Source organism: Nomascus leucogenys, chromosome 2 (assembly GCF_006542625.1).
Source record: "Nomascus leucogenys isolate Asia chromosome 2, Asia_NLE_v1, whole genome shotgun sequence".
Taxonomy (NCBI): Eukaryota; Metazoa; Chordata; class Mammalia; order Primates; family Hylobatidae; genus Nomascus; species Nomascus leucogenys.
The window spans coordinates 10,536,726-10,553,556 of NC_044382.1; the positions used below are offsets into that span (position 1 = coordinate 10,536,726).

Here is a 16,831-nt window from a genome sequence, read left to right on the forward strand (position 1 = left end):
TTAAAAAAGAAAAAAACGGAAATTTCAAAAATTATGGAAGGTGTGAGATTCTTATGTTTATTAAAAGGAGCTAAGCTAAGAAAATGTAGAGAGATACCGTCCCATCCCATATAATTTACTGCCTTATATTGAGGTCTAATTCCTAAGATGTTCTAAAACTGAGGAGGGAGAAAAGATTTTGCTATGAGAGAAATTCCCTGTATAATGTTAGTGACTGACAAATTTACTCTGCTCCAGGGCTTAGGTTTTCCAAAGACCACTTGGAATGGGCGGTGGGAAATGGACTAGTAAAGACGGGATATCAGGCTTTTTTGGGAAAGGAGTATGGAAAATGTCCTAAATGTCCGCCTAATCAGAGCACACAGATGATAACCATTTTACCTAAGAGAAGGCTCTTTTGTAGCATCAGAAGTTATTTAAGTGTACAGAACTTGTCCCTGTATGTTTTGGAGAGACAAAGGAAGGAGGAAGGGGGAAGGATAGCGAGAGAACCGTGGAAACATTTCAATAGGATCCCAATTCAGAGGCTCAGCTCTGGGGTGGGTAAGCGAGACAGGGATGGGCACTGACTCCCGAAATTGAATCATTCAGCTGCCAACTCACAATGGAGAAAAGACATAAGCAAGACAGGTCTCTTCCTCCCCCTCCCTCCCTCTGCTGGTTGCTGTTTTGAAGAGAGGGGATTGACAGCCCTTTGTTTTCAGGTATGTAGTGGGAAGAAAAGAAGAATAAAACCAGTGTTCTTGTAAAAGCTTAACTTCTAATCGGCTCTGGGTACCTGGCTGATGAAAGTAAGAACAAGTCTAAAGGCAGTTAAAAAAAAAATCACACAGCTGCCGAGGGAAACTGGGAGCATATTCCGCCTCAAGCTGTCCTAATGTCACCACGTGGGCATGGCGTGACTTGTTCTGATTGGGCCCTTAGCTTACACCATTGATGCTGTGGCCTCCACAACTCGAGAGATGTGGAATCAGGGACCAACTCCAACAAGAGGGAGGAGACGGGTCCGTGTTTTCTTTAATTTAAGCAACCTATCTTGAGCACCTATTGTGGGCCAGGACCTGCTCTAGGCATTAAAGGGACAAAGATGACCAAGGGGTCGGCTGCAGAAGTTCACATGCTTGGGCCCTAAAGACTTACATGGAAATAACGACAACATGGCATTCAGTGGCATCAACTCTAATGGAAGATCAGAGAGTGTAGTGACTCAGAGGTGGGTAACAATGGCTTCTGCTGGGGAGATCAGGCTACGTGGAAGAGGAGGCCCTGACGCTGGGCCTTGCAGGTGGATGTGATGTGGTAGATTAGGTAGGGAAGGTATTTTAAGCAGAGCAAGCAGCAAGAGTGAAGGTTTGGAGGTGGGACTGTACCAGGTGAGGGCTGATTAGCTTCTGAGCAGGAAGAACAGTGACAAAGGAGGAAGGGCCTGATGTGGAAGATTACAAGGCCCAGATGAAATAGTTCCACCCTTTTTTCCTATAGGCAATGGCAAAGCACAGTGCTACCTCCGCCCTACCCTGTCTTCTCCCATGGTTGTCTGTTGCCCACAGGGTGCCTGAGAAAAGGAGGCTTTCCTAGGATTAGAAAAACAAACAAAGACAACATCTTGGGAAGGGAATCTATATCGATGGGCAAGTCTAGGAAAAGTGATTTGTCTGATCGCCACTTTGGCAGCGTGAGGGCTACCTGGCCTCTTCCCACGTGTCTCCTTCTTGCTCTCATTGTTCACCCTCTGGTTACCATGCCCCCTCCTCCACCCCAGGCCTGTCTCTGGATCTCCATGATGGTTGGCCTTTGGCCCTTCAGCTCAGCTTGAACTGCACTGACTTCCCCAGGTGCCACCTCTCATACTCACATGGGTGTTTTCTGAGCCTGTGTTTCAACCCGTTCTGTACCGCACAGCCCAGCACATGCCTGGCTCCCCTCCATGCTCAATAAATGCCCACTGGATCACTGAGGCTGCAACCTCCTCGGGGTGAAGCTCTTGTTTTTTTCTTTCTTTTTACTCCTCTCAGTCCCTGGCACACTCTTGGCTCCCAAGAATGCTCAGCAGCAGTTGCTGGGAGTAGGCCATTGATATTTCTCCCAGACAGGGCCTCAGAGACTCTCAAATGCAAGTGCAACCTGCAGCTCCTTCTAGGAGGGAGGCTGAGGCTGCTTCAGAAGACACTATCATCCACTCAGTTGTCAGGCCAAAATCCTAGGCAGGGCCCTTGATTCGTTTCTGTCTTTGTTTGTTCCTTACACCTGATCCATCAGCAAATCCTACCAGATTTACCTCGAAAATATATCCTAATTGGAGCCCTCCTCTCTCTTCTGCTACCATTCTGGTTCAAATCACCATTGCCCCAATCCTGGACAATTGCTGCAGCTTCCCTATGGGTTTTCCTGCCTCCACTCCTGCAGCCCTACAGTCTACTCCACACACAATAGCCAGAGTCATCTTTAAAAAAAATGCAAATCAGATCATATCAATTCCACCCCACTCCCTACTTCAACCTCCATTGCTTGTTCATTGCAATACAATGTACTGTTGTCTAAGTGGTTAGTGAGACTCAGATGCATTGAGGTACCCTTCCCTGAGCTCACCACCCACCAGCCACATTGGGCTTCTATCAGTCCTTAAATCAGCCAGGCTATTGGCTGGTATATGGCTTTTGACCAACTTTTCTCTGCCTGAGTGCTTTTCCCCAGATCTCCCCATGGCTGAAGTCTATCACTCAGATCCCAGCCAAACATCACCTAGTACAAGAGGTTTCTCCAACTAATTCAACTTACATAGCCTCCTCATCCATGTACCCTCCCTGTCCCCCAGTTCCTGTTTCTTACTCTGTTATATTTCCCCTAAAGCAATTAAGGATACTGGAAATTATTATTTTTTTATTTGCCCACACGATTTTTTCTGCGGCTCCTTATCAGAACATAAAGACAACAACAGGTGCTTTGTTTGACCCCACTTTTTTTTTTTTCTAGCCAGAAAGCCCCTGGGACATGGTATACATTCACCAAATATTTGTTGAATGAAATTTTGCCCCTTTCTTATAGATCTTATTTCTCTCTCTAATTACAGATCTCCTCTGAGTTGAGGGTCTGAAATCAACTTTCCTGGCAAGAGCATGTCTAAGAGCTTTTAGGGGTCAGTTTTTTCCCAGCACAGAGGGGTCTGGCCTTCAGACTTAGTAGCCAGCAATGGGCAGGAGGAATCTACCTAGGCTGGCCAGAAATTACACAGCAAAGCCTACACAGTAAAGGAAGTGCTATCCTAGTGAATGTGCAAAGATCCAGAGACTTTATAGAGAGCTAGCAGATAGAGGTTCTCAATACAACGTTTTAAATTAGCAAATGAACATTAGTGGTTCTCAAACTTTGATGTGTGTCTACAGAGCTTCTTAAAACTAGAAGGTGCCTTGGTTGTCCTCCAGTCTGGAGACTAAAAGCTTTGTCTGTAAGTCAGTTGTTGACTATTGTATCAAATCTGTGTATGGTTTTCACAGATACACAAAGCATTTTTCCCACCTCCTTATTTGACTCTGGGCCTAGGTTTTGGATCATAAGGACTATATCTTCTCTGGAGAATCCCAAATGCAGCCCCAGTTACCCAATCAAACTCAGGAGTTATGGGGGGCAAGAGAGCAACAGAAGGTTGCCTGTGTGGCCATTTACCGTAACTCCAAGATGCTGGTCACATTTCGAGAGGGAAAGATGCGTCGGATGTAATTGAAGTCACCCACGTAGAGGCTCCCATCGATTCCAACAGCCAGAGCCACTGGGGCCAGCAGCTTGTTGCCTTCAGCAAGGCCGTTGCAGCTGGGACAGGAAATGCTCCGGCGGCGACCATTGCCCATGATGCTGGTGATGATGGCAGGCTGCTGGGTCAGGAACTGGTTTTCCCCAGTGCCTTTGTGTAGGATTCCTGTGGGGGTTGGAGAATGGGAGGGGTTACTGAAGCCCTCTGGGGAAGACATGTGTATTGGCCAACTGGGAGGGAGGGGAAGAGAAAAATTAGGAAATCTTCAGAGCTTGGGGAGCTCTCCAACTTCTTCACAATGTGGAGAGAGCTGCAGTGTGAGAGGTGGACTCCAAATGCTGTGGCATTGGGTAAAATGACACTTGGGAGGATAACTAAAGAAGCTTGTAATCCCAGCTTCCTGGTAGGCTGGGGCAGGAGGATCATTTGAGCCCAGGAAGTCGAGGCTGCAGTGAGCTATGATGGCACATACACTCTGGATGACAGAGCAAGACCCTGCCTCTATTAAAAAAATAATAAATATTTTAAATATTTAAATAAAAAATAATAAAATAATAAAATAAAAGGAGAAGGTAGGAAAGTCTATGCATATTTTGGGCACTTGATGAAAAAATGACCCAGGGAAGGGGAGGTGTGACCACTTAAATGCTGAGGCTAGAGACAAGGTTCCAGAGAAGTGGCAGGGCTGTATTTGGGAAAGAAGATGTGTTCACGTACCACTTTTAACATTGAGGATGTGGTGTTTGTCCAGGGACCAGCCACCGAGGTTGGAGGGGTCCAGCTCGAATCCCTGAAGGAGGGCTGTCCTTTTCTCCCAGAGAATTAGACTGGGACAGGTCTCATATTCAAACCCAACAGACACTGAAAGATAAAAGGGGTGGGGCAGAGTGAGAGAAAAGAGAGAGTTTACTTGATTACTCTAGAGCTCTGTAGCAAGAATGAGAAGCACGTGTTCGTAGTAATACAGATTCTGTTCCAAAAACTCACTCAAAGAGGCAGGCTGATTGCTTTTCTCCTTGTGATTCTACAATATTAAATTCAGATTTTTGAGCTGAACTCAACCTTGAAACTTTACACAGTAGTACTCTGTGGGGATGGAAAGACCTTTCCAATGAACGACTGGCTTTCAAAAATGACCCTGGTGACATGGAGGGAGGAAAGGAATCATTTGAAAACCTGACACAATTCCCCTTTAGAGATGGACAGGAGACTGTTTCTCTCAGCCTGCTGTTCACGGCATGCATTTATTATATTTCGTGTTATTTATTTCCACTTACTAGGAGAAAGCCCTTTGGGATCATACTGGCTCATTGACATGGAGATTCTGGGAGCAATAGCTTGTGTAAATTAAGACACTTGGTGTGTTCACTCAGGATTCCAGAAAGTGCCAGAAGGGGCAGGCACCAGCAGGAGTACAGCCTGCCAGTTACATGGGAATTCAATGGGGAACAGAATCCAAAAGCTGTTTGTAAAAATCCTGCATTTGCCACATGGACAAATGGGAGAGAGAGGTGGAAATGAAGGACATTAGTCCTAGCTTGGCTCCAAGCTCACGCTTCCTTGGGGCTCCATTTTCCCCGCGTGTAAAATGGGTTAAGTGAAGCCTCAATTTCTCAGACAGATGTGGTAAGGAGAGACGAGATGAAGTGCTGAGATGCCGTACATTTTTAATTGGAACGCTGCTCTAGAAATATGAGGCATTGTTATTATTGCTGTTCCTACTGCATTAAACTCTTAACTATGTGTGTCACCTTTGGGGATTCTCTGCAGCTTAAAAAAATTCCTGAGATATAGAAGTGTCAATATGAATGGAGGATGCATTTTTATCTTTAAAAAACTCTCTATATTTCCTAGCTTGTCCTCTGAAAATGCCAAGAAACAAAGGCCAAATGACCAGCCCCAGCAGCAAAGAGAATTGCTAGTGCCTGGCTTGTGGCCTTGATATATTATTTCTCATTAAAAGGAATCAGGGCTTCTGGAAGAAATGGCTGGAGTAAGAAATGAACACAATGACACCAGCCTACTTTATCATACTAGATAGCAAGGAAGGAATCAAAATCTATTAGGGTCATGTCAAAAGGATTTGAGAATGAGCTTGAAAAGGTGCCCACTGACCAAAGATGGGGCCATTTGGCCATTAGTGAGAATAATAACTTCAATGGATTGAAACATACTAGATGCATTTCAGTCCATGAGTTCATCATAGTATTTAAGAAACATTAATTTGCCACCACTGGATGATGAATCAACTCATTATATTGAAAACTAGTAAATAAAAGGAAATAATCAAGCATTTATCTATTCTTCCCTATTTGAACTGTACTTTAACCAAGTAGTTAAGGAGAAGGCATCTCTATATAGAAGTATTTCAGCTAATAGATGAAGAAGCAAGTATAGAATTAACATATCATTTTGCAATCCCTAATGACCAGACAGACTAGGCAATGAGCATCAATGGCTACTGAAATCTCTAAAAAATATACAACTTGACTTTAGGTGCCTCTTGACGGAAGGACACAGCCACACCTATCAAGTTGTTCTGCCCAAACAAAAAATCAAAAAATCAAACCTGAACCTGAGAAAGCTTCAAAACCCAACTATCAATGGTCAGGAGATATAGGGAACAGAGGAACAGGCCAAAAAGCCATAATTATGCAATTCGAGAACCAACCAATTAATCAACCAACCAACCAACCACGCTATATGGGAAATTTTACGGGCATACAACCCAATTTCTTCAACAAATAAATTATAAAGGTTATATATAGACAGAAAGATAAGGAAAGAAGAAAGAACTTTGAAAACAGTTTAAGAGAAATCAACCAATTGCAAAAGGTGGATCTTAATGGGATCTTGAGACAAAGTATTGATAGTTTATGGTATTTGTCAGGCAATTGAAATATGGAACAATGATGGGCTATGTGATGATATTACGGAATTATTGTGTTTTTTTGGTTGTGATGATAATGTTTTTATGTTTTTAGAGTGTTTTTAGAGATACATTCTTAAATATTACAGATGAAATGATGTGACGTCTAGGACTTGCTTCAGAAAATATAGGAGAAAGGGGAGTGGACGGGGGTATGAAAAAACAGGACTCATCGTGAGTTGATAATGGTAGGAGCTGGAGTGTATGGAAGTGCATTACAATATTTAGTCTACTTTTTAATATTGGCTGTCATTTTGATATTAGCTAAATGTATGTGTCTGTGTGTATATATATATATATATATATATATATATACACACTGATGAAGCAGACCCCTAGGGCTGTATCCTGAGCAGGTGTAACCAGTTAGTGGCATGATCTTGGGCAACTTTCTTACCCTCTCCCTCCTGCCCCAAATGCACAATGGGGTTATGAGAGTGCCTACTTGAGGGGCTATTGAGAGGTTACCCGACAAAGGATTTAGCACAATGCTCTCTACACAAAAGGAACGTCTGATAAACATTGGCTACCAGTTACACTGAAAGTTTTTGAGGTTGCTAGTTTCTTACTTTGGTAACTTATCTTTACAGTTCTTAAAATACACATGACCATTGGTGAAGAGAACACAGGATTCTGGATTTTAATTAATTCCTAGATAGCTTTCCACAAGTAGGAAGATACAAGGTAGGTTAAGATTAATGTACAGCTCACAACTCTGATAACGGTAGGACACTTCTGTTATGAAGATCTTTCATAAGGAGGGAATCGTGATTCCCTCAAAAGGCAAAGCCCTGGAACATAGCATGTGGCTTTCTGATCTCCTCAAACCCTGTTTTCTGATTATTCAGGGGCATTCTGTGCCATTTACAAGTGCTCTGTCTGGAACGTGAACTAGCCCCTGACCACCTCTCTCCCATCATCTTGAATATTTTCTTTTCCACTACACTCCAGCCACACTGGCCTTCTCTCTGTCTATCAAACACACCCTGCTCTTCTCTCTGCCTGAAATCCTCTTTTTCTGATTTTCACGTGGTTCCTTCTTGTCATTAAAGTCTCTGCTTAAATGCTGCCCTGCGGAGCAGCCTTCCCTAAATGCTCACCACAGTTGTCCCTCCTCCCCAGTATATATCATTTACTTTTATTTTCTTATTAGCACTTATCCTGCTTGATATTTCTTTGTTTCATTTGTATTTATTATCTCAATACCTCACCAAAATGTAAACCCCATGGAAGAGGAATCTTGTCTGTCCTCCTGACCACTGTGTCCTTATCTACTGGAACGGTGCTTGGCATACCCTCGGAACTCAATAAATATGGGTCGAATTAACACATGACTAAATCCACTGATCAGTAAATGGTTGAAACCAAAACATACCAACAGCATCTGAGAGTCCATACACCCTTTGGCCATAGGCATCTGTTTTGTCCCAGATGAAGGTGTAGGCCAGGTTGGGAGAAGCCTGGAATGACTTCTGGAAGAGATGCCCCTCGACAGCCACCATCAGGTGAACCCTAATGAGGTTCAGGGGCACTGTGGACTGGGTCATGGTGATCTTCAGCAGTGACTTGTACCCTGCAGTTCTGGAGCTCAGATAGCGAAGTTTCACATTGGAACCAGGGAGCTCAATTTCTTCATGAAGAACCTGGAGACGAAACACATGGCAGACACACACCTAAAACACACCTGTGCAGGTAAACTGTAACCCCAATACTGTCTGTCTGCTATGTCCCTCACTGAGGCATCACATCTTATGTGGGTGCAAGAACCACTTACCACCACTGAGAAAGAAAAACAACAACAACAAAAACTTTATCCTCCACCACAGAGTGATGGGGCTGAGGTTATGATTTTTGGATTAATAATTATTCTTGGTCACTGTTGTGTTTCTTTTTAAAAAACCACACTGTTGGCAAAAGATGTAAATAAGAACAGCAGGCTTTATTGCTAGCTGCATGCAAGGAGGCCACGAGAGGCTGTAATTATATGAACCTACAACTTCCACTGACAATCCGTATAAAGCAACAGGGAGGCAATAAGGTACTATGCCCTCTGTCGTAACACCGATGTAGATCATTAAAGCGCCTCTTACCATGTATCTCTGTGACTAACAGGAATAAAAAGCAATTTGCAGGTGGGTTGCACATATGTATGTTGTTTTTATTTTATTAAAAGCTCTGATGACTGCCAAAGTCTTGAATGACTATCTGCAAACATCCAGAACAGGCAAGAGGGATTCAAACTTTCATCTCTGGTGGCTATAAATTTTATTATGCTCCCACTTTTTTCACTCCCCTGTAGTATTAGTTTCTGGTCCACTCGGGGAGAGGCAGTGTCCAGTTGGTTTTGGTTAGGGAAGTCCTGAGAGTCCCGCCCTGGCACTGCCATTCCTACCTGGGTCTCAGGCACGATGGGATTCTGCCCAGGGGCAGCACTAAAGAAGGTGGACAGTGGGGAGGAGATGATGATCGGATCAGGCCGGACAAAGCCACTGAGGTCACAGCTGGGGATGGAGTTCTCCTTGGTCTTCATCACCAGGGTGTCCATGGCGTAAAAGCTGTTCCACGGCAGCCACACAGTGCGCTCCTGGCTCATGAACGGGGCTCGCTCAAAGTGTAGAGTCAAGGAAGCACCTCCATTGGCGATCAGGTCAAACCTGGAGAGGGAGTAAATGAGCTGATGAGGGGGTAGACTCACCTTCAGACAAGGCAGGATGCCTCTCCTCCTCCCCTGATGGCCATGGGATGGGCAGAGCACAGAGGAGAGCATGGGCTTTGGAGGCAGACAGGTGGGGCTGGAACCCAAGCTCTATGACTTACTAGCTGAGTGGCAATGGGCAAGTTACTAACCCTCTCTGAGCCCAAGTTTCTTCATCTGTAAAATAGGAATAATTACACCAATACACATGGCATGGCTAGAGTGAAACATCATGAGTGTAGAGCAGAGCTCAACAAACTATGACGTGTGAGCTAAATCCGGCCCACCACCTGTTTTGGTAAATAAAGTTTTATTGGGCAGGGCGCGGTGGCTCACGCCTGTAATCCCAGCACTTTGGGAGGCTGAGGTGGGTGGATCACTCGAGGTCAGTACTTCAAGACCAGCCTGGCCAACATGGTGACACCCTGTCTCTACTAAAAATACAAAAATTAGCCAGGCATGGTGGTGGGTGCCTGTAGTCTCAGCTGCTCAGGAAGCCAAGGCAGGAGAATTGCTTGAACCTGGGAGGCGGAGGTTGCAGTGGGCCGAGATTGCGCCACTGTACTGCAGCCTGAGTGATAGAGTGAGACTCAAAAAAAAAAAAAAAAAAAAAAAAAAGGGTTCATTGGCATACAGTTACACCCATTTGTTTATGTATCTTTTAGGCTGCTTTCCTGCTATAATGGCAGAGCTGAGTTGTTGGTGACAAGCCACATGGCCAGCAAAGCCTAAACTATTTACTATCTGGCCCTTTATAGAAAATGTTTGCTGGCTACTCGTGTAAAGCACTTAGCACAGTCCCAGGCTAATAGAATGTTCAATAAATAGTGTAATTTTAACAATACTACGTTAGGACACAGGGAGGAGCTCATTACAGCATTCTTTTAATCAGCCTCTGCTCTGTGGCTGATTTCTTTGACAATGGTTCTTAAGCTATATTTCTGTTCGTTTCTTAAGAGCTGGATGGAGGTGTATTATCTGTCAAGTAGAATAAAGGTAGCTTTTTCCCATTTAATAGAAAACAAGGACGTTAACAGAGAGGTGTCCTAATTTTAAGCTTTATTTTACCTCCCCTCTAGAATTTCATCTTTTTTTTTTGGCGGGGGACAGAGTCTTGCTCTGCCGCCCAGGCTGGAGTGCAGTGGCACGATCTGGGCTTACTGCAACCTCCACCTCCTGGGTTCAAGCGGTTCTCCTGCCTCAGCCTCCCAAGTAGCTGGAATTACAGGTGCCTGCCATGATGCCTGGCTAACTTTTTGTATTTTTAGTAGAGACGGGGTTTCACCCTGTTAACCAGGATGGTCTCGATCTCCTGACTTCGTGATCCGCCTGCCTCTGCCTCCCGAAGTGCTGGGATTACAGATGTGAGCCACTGCGCCTGGCCTTAGAATTTCATCTCTTTGAGGGCAGTGGTGCTGTCTGTCTTGCTCCCTTCAGAATCCCCAGCAGCTAAGAGTACTTGGATCACAGTAAAAACTCGGTAAAAATATACTTCACTAGCTGGTTTCATCCAATCTTAGTAACACATTTGGTGTTTTTTAGTAAATGTGAATGAACAGGGAGCATATGAACATTAAGACAAATATCAGAGCATGTACAGTACAATAGTTTACTTATTAATTACTTTATTTATGTGCTTATTTATTGGGCATGCACACTGCTGGGGATAGTTCTGCATAGAGTACAGAAGAGAGTCAAATGTCTTGAAGCCAAATTGTTCCTAGCTGGCATGGTAGAATCAACATGAATATTTGGGGCACATGCCACTATGCAACAGATTGTGGGATTCCTCAGAGCATTCTCAAGCACGTCCTGTGACTTCCACAGTTTTACAACCTGAACAAGCTGAAGAGTAACTGATCCAGGAGGTTGGACAGATGATCTGGGAAGTGGACTTGGGGCATAATTACTAAGGAAGCAGTGGAGAGGGATGCAGAAGAAAGGGACAAACAGCACACGAAGGACTCAGAAATGTCTTCTTCTGTTGTCTCATGGGACTTCACAGCAATTGACTCAAGGATGTCAGTTCTTCAAGAACACTGGTCTGGGTGCGGTGGCTAACGCCTGTAATCTCAGAACTTTGGGAGGCCGAGGTGGGTGGATCACTTGAGGTTAGGAGTTCGAGACCAGCCTGGCCAACATGGTGAAACCCCGTCTCTACTAAAAATACAAAAATTAGCTGGGCATGGTGGCGGGTGCCTGTAATCCCAGCTACTTGGGAGGCTGAGGCAGGAGAATCGCTTGAACCCGGGAGGCGGAGGTTGCAGTGAGCTGAGATCACGCCACTGCACTCCAGCCTGGGCGAGAAGAGCGAGATTCCGTCTCAAAAAAAAAAAAAAAAAAAAAGCCACTGGCTTCTAAGAATGAACAAGGGCCAGAGTAATTTTGCAAGGCCTACATCTGCCATCCTGTGCTTTAAAATAATTAGATTTGGCTACATAAATGTATGAGTGAGATATCAGAAATTTCATGAATATTGAAGATTTGATATGAATCCTTAGACTCCTTGTTTGGGTTTCAGAGGTGGGAGAGTGAAGTTAGGGCTCCTGGGGGCTGGTAATTGTTGAAACTGCCTATAAGGCTACCTTAGGGCATTAGAAAGAAAATAAGGGTCAGACTCTTCGCCAGAGAAAGGTAAAAAATCCCTTTTCTTACCTCTGTGATACATCCAAGATTTTCCAGAGTGCATTTTACAGAAAGAGTGTTGGATCAGATTTGTAGCCACAGTTCCCTTCTCATTTAACACAGAATGCCATAATTGCATGTGTGTCTGTGTGTTTTTTAGCCCAGAGTAAGTCAGTGTTTTCTCCCTCCCATAGATTTCTTTTCTTTTTCTTTTTTCTTTAAATTTCTACTCTATGCCCAAATGGATTAAGGAAATGACAGAGCTTTCATCTTGATGGAGGCTGAACGGGTACACGTTTCCAATCAGAAGATAATAGGGAAAGGTTGCCTCCTTCACACAGCAGGGTGACTGCTAAATGTATTTAATTAGACTTCTCTGATTACACGCCACCCCCTCCAAACAGTAGCGAAAACAACACAACTCCTAAAGCCACAGATGAAAGCAGAAGGGGATCACCACAGGACACTATGTCATGTGGATTCCTGTCACCCTGCACTGCCTTTGATTTAAAACAGCAGTTCGTTTCTAAGAGCTACCTTCCCTTCTTTTTCTAGAATCTGCCCCCACCCCAACACACACACACACACACACACACACACACACACACACACACACACACACACACACACGTGCATTGACCTGACATTAAAAAACGAGGTGGCTGTGAGCTGTACTAGGTAAGCTGGCTTTCCTATTTATTTTCTGTTTTTGATGTCACATCAAAAAGCATGAAATGTCTTTGGCGGAATCCTCACTAGGGGACTGGCCTGGTGGACATTCCAGTCCACCGGGGGAATCCTGCGGTTCCAAGCCAACAGCACCGTCTGTCCCTTTGCACACACGTGTGGTCCTGAGTAGGTCTGAGCCCCACAAAGCTACTTACGTGCCATCCTGGCGGGTGATGGTGTAGCCGTATTTTGGGTACTTGACAAAAGACACGTTCACACCGACCAGGGGAGTTCCATCTGTAGTTACTACTTGGCCTCGGATGAGAGAAACCAAGCTGAGAAAGAAAGAGACAGCGGTCTTTGAGCCACATGCAGGAGACCAGAGACAATTCCCCACTGCCTCTGCTCCCTCATCCTCATCTGGTCCCTCAGGCAAGGAGAAGACTTTCAACATTAACGTCTGGCTTTGCACAACCACACTAGTGACATTTTGGGGTGAAATCCATGGGCAGCATCTCCCCTCACTGAGCTGGGCCATGGGGTCACCTGGGCACCCGCCTTCCACTCTTGGCCTTGCTCCATTTCTTGACATCGTTTGGCTTTTGTTTGGCCTGAGCTTCAGGCTGTCCCTCATCATTCCCAGGTGCTCCTTAGCCTGGCACCAAGAGGTCCATACTCGGGTGCAGCTTCCACATCTGGCTACTTATTTCCATTTTGTGGCTTTGGAGGATGGCCACATTACTCTTCTAGAGGCCAGAATGTCAGAGTGGGTAGAGGGGAGCACAGAGAGTTTTATGGCTGGGAAATACACATGCATTGTCTTTTGCTGCCCTCTAAGAGCAAAATTTCTCAGAATCCATGAGGTTCTGAGGAAAAGAGAACTTTGGAGATATATATAGCAAAACCCTTCAATATACACACTCAGTAAAAATGTGTATATATCTATACACACTTTTTTTTCTGCTAGAAATATATTGGATTCTGGATTCTGTGTTACTACATATTTCTCTTATGTCAAATTCCTGCTATCTTGAAGGGCTTTGAAATCCTACCAATTTATTTCCAGTGTTACAGAACATCTCCCTCTTTCCAGACACAGTAACTAGAACTTTCCCACAAATCCCGGTTTCCAACCAGCTACCCCTGGGAAAGTCCTATAAAGCCAGAGAGATGCTACAATATTCTGCTCAAAGTCCATGGAGGGAGAATGCGCACATCTCCTCTCATCTGAATTCTCTTGACTTCACAGAGAAATGGGACAATGAGATTGTCCATTTCTGCACCGAGCCCCCAGCAGACTGGGCAATTTGGCAAAAGAAGAGAGGTTCTCAGTCTCCCAGGGTCCTGGACACACTCCCAGTTTCTGAACTAGGTGATCAACTGACCCGTCCTTTGCCAGAATCTTGTCAAAGTCGGCTCGATTTTTGGAATGCACTTACTTTTGCATTCCCGGGTATCCTGAAAACCGGAGGGATGCTGTCTCCACGCGTCTCTCTTTTTATTAGCAATACCCCCAGCTGTTCAACTCCAACCCTTTGATGATCTCAGGAGTGTTTAGACTGTTCCACTGACAGCTCTAATTGTCTGCTACTGGCTGCCTAACAAATGAATGCCATTTTTAGCTGGTTTTAACCACAATGCTAGACTCTTTTAAAGTGGAAAACTAATTTATGAAAATAATCCTTTTGTTCAATTCCATTTTCTTATCTTAGCTTAGGACTAAGATTTCTTTAAGACCTTACCAGACACTATTTTAAAATCAGTGATGTGCGTTGACGACCACAAGGTACACAGTGCTCGTGATGAGAAAACAAAATTGAAAGTACATTCCACAATGGAGTCCCCCCACCCTTCCTTTTTTTCTACAACTGCTGTTTCTTTTAAATCATTCCTGTAGCAGAAGGCTTTGCAGCGTGCCACAGGAATAACAGGAGTAGTGCTGCCTGTGATTTCTATCCTCTATTTTTCAAATTCTTCCTTGCTGCTGGCTTCCTATCATTTCCAGGCAGTCAATTTGCAGAAAAGATTCAGCTAAGACATACTATCAGTTCATTTCTATTTAGGATTATTGATGTGTAACAATTATCGCATTATCTAGATAGTGAGATCTGCTCTATAAATTATAGTGGTGGAGTCAAGGCATTTTAGTTATTTTTGTGTGCCATTATCTAGGGGAACGCCTTTTTAGAAATCTTGAATTTTCAAGTTCTTTTTTACTCCTAGCTTTGTCCTTCGTTATTTGTCAGATGATAATGTACTGGAATTCACACGCTTACTGAACTTCAACCTATGTCTTGGAGTTACATTTCATATTTCTGAATTATGTATCCATGCAGACAGCTGGAGAGCCTGAGCTCATTTGGAAGGTGCCATTTATTGTTTATATTTAAAGCTTCAGAGACGCTTTCTCTAAAGCAACTTTCTTTCAGGTCTCCTGGGCTGGCATAGTCTACCAAATATTCCGGGGTTCCTGACCGTTCACCTGTATTTTGGCTCTAGCTCAAGGTGCCTTCTGGAAGTGGTAACCATTGATGAGGAGAATAAGATAAAATTAGAAGGGCCAGGTGAAGAAAGCGTGAAAGGGAGAATATCAGGAAATGACTGGATTTAGGGTAGAAATAATGATAGGTTAATGAGGAAGCAGATTGAAACAGACCTTCAGAGGATGCACAGGCCTTCAGAGGATGCATTTTCAGTATAAGCAAACTACAAACCCCACTGAAATGCTTATGGCCCAGTGCAAGCTCTGCCCAGTCACGGGTCTCTAGCAAGATGAATTATGTTCATAATTAAAAGGAAGCATACTTACAGAATCTGTTCTAGAGCTAGGATTTAACAAGCAGAGTAAATACTTTTTATTTATCAGAGATCTGTGGTTTCTTTTATTTTCTTGAGAGGTTCTTCTACTAAAAGAAACAGTAATAATACTGTGTATCGTATATGTTAAAGTCAAATAAAATAGGAAGATTAATCTCTAAATTTAAAATGTTTTATTTGGGAAGCAAGAATTGCAATTCAGGGCATATGCATGGGGGTAGTCTTCAGGATGTCTGAAGAACAAAGAGAAGTTTGGAGGTTTTATAAGGAGAAATGTTATTTATTCTTTTGAAAGAAAGTTCACTGGGACTGGTAAAGTTTTGGTGATCTGGTGAGTTCTGACTGGTGAATGATGGTGGTGGGTAAAACTAGTCTTAGGGTCATAGTAGGTTGTTTCAGTTGCTATTAGATCAACTGGTTTCAGGTTACAGCAGGCAGTTTCAGTAGCCAGGCCTGGGGAGAACTACATTTCTAGGGCAATGTTATGTGCCCAGAGTGCTTTTTCTTCCCGGCTTCTTGACTCTGCTTTAGTTGCGTATGACAAGAATGACCCAATTCGTCTGATCAACTTTTACATATTTAATAGTGTTATCCTAATTTTATTAATCAAGAAAATGAGGTTTACGAGCCCAACATGATATCACTAGGAGGTGTCAGGGCTGAAATAGAAGAGGGCTGAGATTATTTTTACTTTTCTATTATTTCTTTTTCTACTTTATTTTTAGTAAAATGAGAACAGAGAGAAGCAAAAGTTGTTGGCCTAAGGAGACCTTGTTAAGACACTCATATTCAAAAGAGCTGCAGGAATTGGGGCTCTCCAACTTTCCAGAGAGCTCTAAGAAGCTGTAGAGTCAGCTGTGCTGACACCCATTCCTTCCCCATCCCACCCTCACTGGGCTCTCTCTGGTGGGGGACTGATGAAAGGCTCATGAGAGGGGCTCCAAGAGAATCACTTATAAAGTTAGGGGCTTCTGTAAGAAGGGAAGTCTGGTATTTCTTCCCTGCTTGGAAGCCAAGAGAAGTAGCATACTTCCGGAGTTGCTCCTGGGCCTACCTGAATGAGGCTAAAGAGAAATAAGACAAAGATGGCACAATGGGGGTTGTCAGGGCTGCAAAGGGGCCAGGACCATCCTACCCAAGTTTCTAGTACCTAGAAGTTTTGTGAAAAAGGACCTGACCAGCAGTTTTTATTTCTTGATGTGAAGGACCACAGAGATGGGGCGGGGCATTCCCCAATTAGACCACACTCCTCCTTCTTGCATCAGCGTACACCATCGACATCTGGACCCGGAACAACCGAGAGGAAGATCAAGCATGGCCAAGCCATAAGAAGACCCCCAGCCTCTCC

The 16,831-nt window shown here is 44.0% G+C and overlaps 1 protein-coding gene across 9 annotated transcripts in view; it reads right to left on the bottom strand.

Moving 5' to 3' along the window:
* Positions 1 to 16,831, bottom strand: part of TENM2 (teneurin transmembrane protein 2) — a 1,389,831-nt gene that overhangs the window by 57,696 nt on the left and 1,315,304 nt on the right. For all 9 annotated transcript variants that reach the window (XM_030825348.1, XM_030825333.1, XM_012505108.2 and 6 more), the window contains 5 exons: positions 12,882 to 13,001; positions 9,070 to 9,331; positions 8,053 to 8,320; positions 4,466 to 4,609; positions 3,664 to 3,913 (listed from right to left, as the gene is read on the bottom strand). In XM_030825348.1, the coding sequence (XP_030681208.1) occupies positions 3,664 to 3,913; positions 4,466 to 4,609; positions 8,053 to 8,320; positions 9,070 to 9,331; positions 12,882 to 13,001 (1,044 nt within the window). The remainder of the gene's footprint in view (positions 1 to 3,663; positions 3,914 to 4,465; positions 4,610 to 8,052; positions 8,321 to 9,069; positions 9,332 to 12,881; positions 13,002 to 16,831) is intronic.